This window comes from Tachypleus tridentatus, chromosome 8, assembly GCF_004210375.1.
Source record: "Tachypleus tridentatus isolate NWPU-2018 chromosome 8, ASM421037v1, whole genome shotgun sequence".
NCBI classification, from domain to species: domain Eukaryota; kingdom Metazoa; phylum Arthropoda; class Merostomata; order Xiphosura; family Limulidae; genus Tachypleus; species Tachypleus tridentatus.
In genome coordinates this window covers 65,747,527-65,757,290 of record NC_134832.1, presented here as the reverse complement: position 1 = coordinate 65,757,290, position 9,764 = coordinate 65,747,527, and the positions used below count along the sequence as shown (strand labels likewise).

Below are 9,764 nucleotides of genomic sequence, written 5' to 3'. Positions count from 1 at the left end.
TTAATAATAAAATAAAGTATTCATGAATCATGTCATCAGAAATGATTGATCTTGAAGTTAAATTTAATTGTTGGCCTGAAGACAGGTTTGAGAGAGAGTAAGAAAAAAAGTGTAGCATAAGGCATATTATATATTTCTTACCTTTCATAGTAATATAGTAACTTTTAAATTTTTTCAGTGATTAGGTTTCTTCATTGTCATAGCAGGAGCATGTGATCTAGGAAGGAATAAGTTTATAGCATTTCAGTCACTCTTCTTTTTTATGCACTAGTAGCTGACATACTGTCAGCTTCCATGAAATTGCAACAGAACAGGTAAGGTCTGGTTTTAAGGATTAACATTGTGACATCTGTTTGTTTGGTAACAATTATGTCACTGAAGGCCACAAATGTGCAATGGTGTATAGAGATAAAAACCAGCAATATGACATTGTAGACAACAAAGATAATAAACTTATATAGAAATTTAAGCTTTTTTTTTTATTCAGTTAAAATAACTTTTATTAGGCAATCAGGGAAAGAACAGTTCTCCAGAAGATATCTGCTTTTAATCTATTTGATAATCTATCTTTTAGGGGAAAAAGCTAAGGGCCATTATAGTTGGACCAACTGTCTTGTTGTCTGCATGGGTAGGTATGCTTGCTGTTTTCGTTTATTTCTTAGTAATAAAGATTATGTTTTAGTTTCATTAATTTTGTCCAGTCAAATTCTTAGCTATATATAAAAGAATGTAATTTAAGTTATGAACTCCCCTTATTTCTTGTATAAATTTGCTGTTTTCACAGAACACAACGGATTGAAGAAGAAAGTATCAAGATATTGTTGGTTTGTATTAACTCACACAAGTAGTGTAACATATTACATACTTTATATTGATTTCCATATATACACCTCAAACTTTGATGTTTAAAAAGTAAAGCAAATTAAAGAAATATTAGATAATCTCATTAATACTATATTCATGAATTTTCTGAATATCATTTGATGGAACGTAAGACTATGATGAATTAAAGCTAAGACTTATTGAAATATTGACTGAAAATTTCTTACTCTCGGGAAAAATGTTTATAATTGTAAAAAAACAAGTATATTTAAAGAATTGAAAGTTAAAGTTAATAAAATAAATATATCAAACAGAATATTAGTTAAGTTGACTAAAAGTATATAGTGAGAATATTTCATTATATTTTTAATACCCTCCTTAAAGACAGTAATGATACCATAATGAACTTAAAGTAAATTATGAGACCTTTATAATGACCTTTAACTATTGGGGTCATGTAACAAGAGCTCTCATATATCACCTTTGACCTCACATGATTGTTAGCAAATGCTTTATGAAAGCTGTATATATTTTATCACTAGTCTGAGTGCATCATTATTTTACCAGCTGCCTAGTGTGAACCAGAAAAAAAGTCAGTCAGCTGTGCTCTAAGCTCCATCCATGCACGTTTGACATTTCTAACGAATATAATTTTACTTTGTAATTGAATTGTTAAATCTAGGTAAGAGCTTAATTTAAATATTTAGATGCACAAGTGTAAAAATTTTAATAGTGATTAAAGCTTAGAGTGTGTAAAGTTGATTTTAATAAATTTCATATGTTTTCATTTAAATATTCCTTTCTTATCCTCATGTAAATCTTCTTGAATTGGTAATCTGTGTTAAATGCTAGTATTGCCAAACTGTTTGTAAAAAGTGTCCATCTCACCAACAGAAAAATTATTTGTGGTTTTACATGCAAGTGCAATAGTCCAGTCCTTTGTAAATGTATCAAATTATTATTATTACTCAAGTTGTTACTTAAATATTGCACATATACAGTTTGATTCATTTCTTCAAGTTAATTTTTAACTAAACATTTAATACTTCACCACATAATAATACATATACTTAAAAGCTTACAAAATATGGATTTGAAAGTTCAAATATTAAATGTGGTAAAAAGTTTTCCACCTTAACATCTTTCTTTATAACAATTATTAGCATCTTTACTTAAACTTGTATGAACAATTTAGTGAAAGCATCATAAGATTTACCCATTTCTGAACATAATTTTATTAATATATATTAAAGAATTCCCTCAATATACACAGAAAATAGTATTTTTTTTAAATTTTCTATTAAGCACAAAGCTACACAGTAGATTATCTATGATTGAAACTAGATTTTTAGTGTTTCAAGCTCTCAGTCTTACCATGGAACTGAAAGCAATGATAATTTTGATTATTTAATGGTATAAGAGCACTTTGATAATTTTTTTAATATTTAAAGATGATTATTTCTCATGGTAGGTAGTAATCAGTAAAAAAGTGTTTAGTCATTAAATATGTAAAAAGTTCTTAATGATTTGAATAATTCTTATATAGTTCAAAAATACTCATAATATTCAATATTATTTATACTGATAAAAAAGATTAATCATCTGACAGTTCTGTATCAAGAATAATTCAAGATTAGTAGGTTAGTGATTATAATTATTGAACAAGTGTGTATCAAACTCAATTATGCAATTTATTGTGAGTTGTTCCACATCTCTTTTTAGAATTACATAAGCACCAATTCGTAATTCCTTAAAGTTGTTTTAAATTAATATCAACATTTTAATGTTCATAGATTTGAATGAATCTATACATTTAAACGTGTTTTATTACATCAAAAGTCTACATGAAGATTTATCTTTAAATATCTTACGCAAGAGTGGTCAATTTATTTCACAAATCTAAATTTTATATTGTTTCATAATTTTAGTGTGAATTTAAAGTGTTAGTGTAGGACTTTTATTTTTGATTACCTAAAACATTTTAATAAAAACTGTTTAAAGCTTTTATTATGGTATTATGTCCAGCTTTCAATATCTATCTTTGGAAGAATTTTCAGTTTAGTTGTTTCAAGTAATTTAAATATCAATTGTAACCATAAAAGATTGGATCATAAGAAAGTAAAATCATACCAAACAAGCATGCAAATTCAACTGTTATGAGTATGCAATTGTTAAATTGTTGTTTCATGTTACTAGAACTTTCTGAATTATTTAAATATAGACTGAGTGATTATGAGTTCAATTATAAAGAGTGTATAGTGGTGATTTTTATAGAATGTTTTGAAGTAACAGAGCAGAGAACAATAATTCATTCTTTCAATTGTGTTCTAAAGTAATTGAACCTGATTGTGTGGACCTTGACACACAAAAAAAGAATAATTTAAAGCTCTGGATGCTCTGTGATAATTAACTGTATAATAAACATTTTTATAAGTGTTCAATTTGTTTCAATATATTATTTTTAAAACAAGTAGACTGTACATTGTTTGTTTTTGTTAAAATTTATCACCAGCAAGTCACAGACACCTACTTTAAAGAATCCTACCCATTCATATGTAAAAACCTGACAAATGCCAAAACAGTGAGTTCCTCAATGAGATACCATATACCTCTAGCACGTTTCTGAAAACATGTTTTGAAAGGTGTGTCTTATATGTACGCAAGATTCACCTTATTATACTTTACAAGCCAATGCAAGGAACAGAAGTGGAATCAAAAGCAGTGAACCATGTCCTACGATATACTACAAACAACAAAGATGTAGGTTAATGAAGCCCTCTTTCCTCATATGCAGTAAGCTTCAACTGTCCCATGAACATTCAGATCTTGAAGGCATATAATACCATGGCCATCCATCATGCATAGTGTAGCACTTACAGTGCTATTGTACCCTATGAGCATATTATATATACTTTTCAATATTCTATCTTTTTGTGCATTTTCAGTTTAGTTGTTTCAAGTTATTTAGATATCTTCTGTAACCTTAAAATATTCAATCATAAGCAAGTAAAAATAAAAAGATAATGAGAATAACCATCATGTGTCCAAATTCTTTATTTAATTTTACTTGATACAAATTCTAGTCAAGGTGATTAAGATTATTATGCTGACTTATAACCACACTGAAAATACAAAATATTGTTACAAACAGTTTGGAAGAGAAAGTGTTTCATATGGAACTGGTATAATGGTTACTTCATCTGTTAGTTGAACTGGATGTTTAGAGACAGCTTCTTCTTTGCTGAAGAACATCAAAGCATATCCCACAGCTGAAAAGGAAAAATATTTAATTTTACCTCATCAAAATTTCAACATTGTATTTTGTCAGATTTAATTAGAATTACAATCCTCTCATTATAAATCTTCATTTATTGCAATTCCTTGTTTAGCTATAAAAGCTTGGAAAAAATATAAATTATATAACCTATGTAGCTCTGGTGGGTAAAATGTTACAATACTATATTTATTTACAAATACCTTTTTGCAAAATTGTACACTCCCATCATTTATGATTAAGCCTTAGAAAACGATGTAAAACTTGATTAATTTTTGTCAGAGAACTAAACTAGCCACATTATATCGCATTACTTGCTTGATGACAATGAGTCTTAAGCTGTGCAGCAAAGTACAGAACAGTTGTAATCTAAACAGTCAAAACAACTAACAGTAAACACAGTGCTAAGAAACTATTCTATGTTATACTTAAAATTCACAAGCATAAATATATACACTTTCTATCCTACAGGTAACTGAAGAGATTAACAACCTGCCTCTTAGCTAATTTTAGTGAAGATATGACTGTTAATGGGTAAAAACATTCTCTTATGTTAAGAACTAAGTGTACTTTGTAGAGATTACAAAAAACAACAATAAACTCATAAACACAATGATAATCTTCAGAAGAACTCTCAAGCAAAACACTCAAATGCAAATCTTCAAAGTATAATAAAATTCATAACCTTCTGTATGAGCACCTACCTTTTATAACATGATATTAATAATTAACCACTGACAAAATCATAAAGACCTAAACATGGGCTCACTCATGATGTTAATAATTAACCACTGACAAAATCGTAAGACCTAACCATGGGCTCACTCATGATGTTAATTATAATTAACCACTGACAAAATCATGAAGACCTAAACGTGGGCTCACTCATGATGTTAATAATTAACCACTGACAAAATCATAAGACCTAAACATGGACTCACTCATGATATTAATAATTAAACACTGACAAAATCATGAAGACCTAAACATGGGCTCACTCTTATTGCCCATGATCAGTAACTTTTAAATGGAAGTTTTAAAGATATCTTAAACACAGATGCTATTAAGTATCAAGGTTTAACTCAAGTATGTTAATAATACATTTGTAATATGGACAAACATGCAACAGACAAATTCAAGAATTTATTAACCATGTACACCCTTGTGCAAATTAACTTAAACAAGACGGAAAATTACGATTTTTTCAATTTTTTGCATTTTATTTCTGAGAATCCAAAATTACTCACAAATTAATACATGATATGACTGCCTTTATTTTTCAGAAGATCATTAATCTACTTTGGCATCAAGTCCACGAGTTGACTGCAATCTTTACTATTTTTTGGATCAAGGTACCACACCTCAATTAGCTTATCTTTCGTAGTACAGTCTTTTCCCCGAAGTCTTTCTTTACAAATCACCCAAAGATTTTCAATAGGATTTAAGTCCGGAGAGTTTCCAGGCCAGTCTAGCACCTTTATTCGCGTTGTAGTCATAAAATTCTTCACAAGTTTCGATGTGTGGCACGGAACCAGATCTTGCTGAAAAATGCCAGATCCATCTGGAAATCTCTTTTTCAATTCTGGAACGACTGCAAAACTTTGATGTACGGTGGTCCTTGCATCATACCTTCTACAATATGTAAGCTTCTGATGCCATAATAGCTGAAACAGCCACAAAACATCTTCAAGGGATGTTTTACTAACTGATTGATGTGAGATTCTTGAAGTTTCTCACCTGGAGATCTGCAAACATGCAGACTTCTTTGACCCTGTACGAAGAAATGAGTCTTGTCACAATGACACCTTCTTCCATTATTGTTGCATCCAGTTCTTGTATTTCAGACCCCATTGATACTGTTTTTAATTCATTGAGTTGGTAAGAAGTTGTTTTTTGACTAGTCTCCTTGCCCTTCGACCGACATCAAGAAGCCTATGATGAACCATTGAAGAGCTGACTTTTACTCCTTTGACCTCCAAATCTCTTTTTATGGCATCACTTGTCTTTCATGGATCTTTCACACTCTCCTTAACTACGTATGTGTCGTCTCTTGGTATTGTTTTCCTTTTTCGGCCACATCTTCCTTTACGTTTCGGACTGATAGATCCGGTACTCATCTTGGCCTTGATCACATGGCTGATGGTCGATAGGCTAACACCAACAATGTCCATGATTTCCCTGTAGGTCATGCCGGTGTGCTTGTGCAGTGTCACAATCTTTGTACGCTTTCTAGGAGTCACGTGTATGACGGCTGAAAGACGACTGATTAGCAGTAAAACAAATAGCCTCATTTTTGAGAAAAGTCTAGCGCAATTTCAAATGACGTAATATTCCTCAAAATTTCGTCATATATCCCAAAAATACATTGACCGTAATGCAAAACACAGCTAATAATGCCATCTGTGGAAAAAAATGAGTATTAAAGAAAATCAGTGGATCCAGCGAACCTACACCAGCCACCATGCTGAAAATATTGTAAAATGACCATTTGTTTCAATTAATTTGCACAAGGGTGTACCTAAACAGGTAACATCCATAACAGAATTCACTATAAAGAAAGATAATAATAAAGTATCATCCATTACTGGAATTGGTAGGATGAATTTGTTTGGGAAAATGTAAAAATAGTAGGAAGAGAAAAAACAAACATTCAAAGAAATGCAAATTTAAAGCATTTACATTATTTAAAACAGATTTGTATGTAAAATAATACCCCATGGACCAATTACCACTTCCTATTGTATTGAAAAATCTGCCAGAATATTATTAGATTACTCTCTCCCTCATTTGCTACTTCACAGAAACACTGCCATTTAATAGTTAGTTTTAAAATAGGTTATGTAACAGCACAGATGATGTTTACTGTGCTATTTATACTAGTTGATTTAAAAAACTAAAAAGAAATTAAATTACCATTTTAATCCTTTTTATTTAGCTCAAAACTAAGCACAATATGCCAAAAATAATTAATAAAATTAAAAATTAGATCACAAGAAACCTACTTGGCAATGAATATCTATAACCCTTGGTAATTAGGACAAACATCCAGAATAAACAGGAAGAAATTTACAGACATACACAGCCATATTCTTCTATGTCAAAGAGTTCTCTTAAAACATAAAAGAATATACAAGCAGAAAGAGGTCACAAGAGTATTCAGAAGTCAAAAACAGCATTATCATAATTATTACACACCAAACTACCATTAAAGATCCAACGGAGAGGAGAACACCAGAGTTAACCTCCCTAATGAATTTGGAATCCAATATATTAGAAATATGGAAAGACTAACAAACGTTTAGAATTGAGATTCTATCTGCAATAGATTACTAGATAGCACAAAAAGATCAAATGATGAACTGGAATACTACTATAATAAAGAGATAAAAACTACATAAAAGAACAAGAAGCTTTCTACATCCATCTTCCTTACTGACAACACATTCAGTTCAATATATCATATAAGTCAGCAAAATCTAGATACTTTTTGTGTTCAAAAAAGTTAGTTCATTAAAGTTCTAGTTTGGAAGGTCCAAAAGAGCAGAAACACACCATAAGAGAGTCCCAGCTGTTATCCAAACAGCAATAGCCCTTCTTATGACTTGCCTGAAGATGACAGCAGAGATACAGTTAGTTAAAATAGTAGATAATAGTTACTTAGTAGTGACTGTGAATTATAAAAATAAGCGAATTAAGTAATCATTACTGAGAAATAATTTTACTTCCTGTGCTGAATATATGATACATTACTATATAAAATAAAGTTACAATAACGTACTGTCTCAAAACATAAGAAATTAATCATAAGCATTCTTCTTTTTATACCAAACATACTTACGATAATCAAGGAAGGAACACTGACAGCCATCTTTCAGGTAAAAGTCCAGTTTAATGTTGTTAGAAAGACTTTTGGTATCTTTACTGATATCTTCTTTAACATCCAAACTTCCAGATATGCATCTAATATTTTCATTCAGTCCTGCTGTACACATCAAAACCCAAATGGTTTTATTGCAAAATTATTTATGAGATAAACCTTAAAATTATGTACAGATAGTATTGATAAATGGCTGTCTTTCAAATGTTATCCTTCCAAATAGAGATCAATAATTTAATATAAAAATAAGTTAGTGAAATAATATTACAATTATTAAAGCATTTTGGATTTACAGTTTTAATGAGGTCTCACTGTTTTTTGTGAAACATCATAAACTTGAAATGCAATAATTTTTTAAATATAATTACTGCTTGACATCTAAAATATTTAATTCTATAATAATATTTAACTTAAGGTACACAGCTTAGAAATATATTTACAGGTTTACCACTAAACAAGACTTTATTGTAATATTTTTTAGGAATTAAACACCAGACAATTTCACTAAGAAATATCAAACAAGTATTTGTATCATATATTAGTTAGTGACACATTAAATTTGATCAATATAAATCATGCTGAAACAATAATAAATTTTTTTTTTTTTTTGGTTTTCTTGAAAAGAAGTGGTAACATGACTAATCATCCAATATAAAAATATTATATACCTTCACTGATGATTGTGCTTTTCCATGAGAATACTGTTTGTGCTATGAAACAAAAACAACAATATAATTATATTTTTAAATCATATATACTATTCTATGGATAATTATTTGCAAAAACATTTTATCAGCATTAATGAGTCACTATACAAAGTAATCTTAATGCAAACATTTCCACAACTAACCAACATGAAAGATATTTCGCTATAGGTAAATCCCAATCTTAGTTTACACAGTAAAACTGCTAGTGTTTCATTTAAAAAAATACTCATAAAACTCTTTTCAAACTAACAATCCTAGAACATAAATTTGATTAATGAAACACCAAAAGAAATATATGACTTTTTAGAACCATTTTAATTAAACTTATACTTACCATCAACTTTCATCTTCAGGCTGTAGTTCTTAGAACCTGTAGACTCTAAAAAATAATTAAAAATAAAATGGGTAAAATAATTCTTCCCAGATAAAATTTATAATAAACAAGAAATAATTTATTAAGGTAGAAATTCAAAAATAAGGAAGTAGGGTAAAATGCAGACAACCCTATAAAAGAAATATGGAACTTAAACAAGTCCATAGGTCAAGGAACAAAACTGGTACCAAGTCACATGGTGAGAAAACAAAGATAAGAATGTGTACTGTGGAGATTCTCTGTCATGCACAAACAGCCTAATTAATTTTGGTCAAAGACGAGGTATTAAAATGTGGAAGACCCAAGAAGTTATTGAGGTGAAACTGATCAATCCAGAACCCCAAGTATACAAGATAAATGAAGAAAACCCACAGGTAAAACAGGGAAAGTATGAAAAGGTAGCTAATCATATAATATGTATAAAGATGATATACTGGCAGAAAATATCAATAGTGATTCACTCCAGATTCACACTTCAATTATTAGGTATAATGCCTGGCCCCTTATGGAACTTATTACTTAATTACAACAATTTTTAACTTTTATTTTTTTCTGCCAACACATTTGAGTAGAAATATATAATAATTCCATTTTGGAATAACCATAAAGCTACAAATATCATTATTGTACAACAACTAGTAAATGTGTTGAGAGAAATTGAAACAAAGATGTGATAAAAATAAGTAAAAAAATAAAACATTTGAAAAGAGC

The 9,764-nt window shown here is 29.6% G+C and overlaps 1 protein-coding gene and 1 long non-coding RNA gene across 2 annotated transcripts in view; one reads left to right on the top strand and one right to left on the bottom strand.

Annotated features, from left to right (window-relative positions):
• LOC143222552 (uncharacterized) lies at window positions 1–3,824 on the top strand. Its single transcript, XR_013012308.1, has 3 exons — window positions 1–628; window positions 785–824; window positions 3,335–3,824. It is a non-coding gene; the product is annotated as an uncharacterized LOC143222552 (long non-coding RNA).
• Window positions 3,825–3,856: 32 nt separating this feature from the next.
• Window positions 3,857–9,764, bottom strand: part of LOC143222551 (uncharacterized) — a 78,321-nt gene continuing 72,413 nt past the window's right edge. Inside the window, exons 25-28 of the mRNA XM_076449187.1 lie at window positions 9,015–9,059; window positions 8,642–8,683; window positions 7,935–8,078; window positions 3,857–4,091 (exon numbers count right to left, since the gene is read on the bottom strand). Of these exons, the coding sequence (XP_076305302.1) occupies window positions 3,964–4,091; window positions 7,935–8,078; window positions 8,642–8,683; window positions 9,015–9,059 (359 nt within the window). The 3' untranslated portion in view covers window positions 3,857–3,963. The remainder of the gene's footprint in view (window positions 4,092–7,934; window positions 8,079–8,641; window positions 8,684–9,014; window positions 9,060–9,764) is intronic.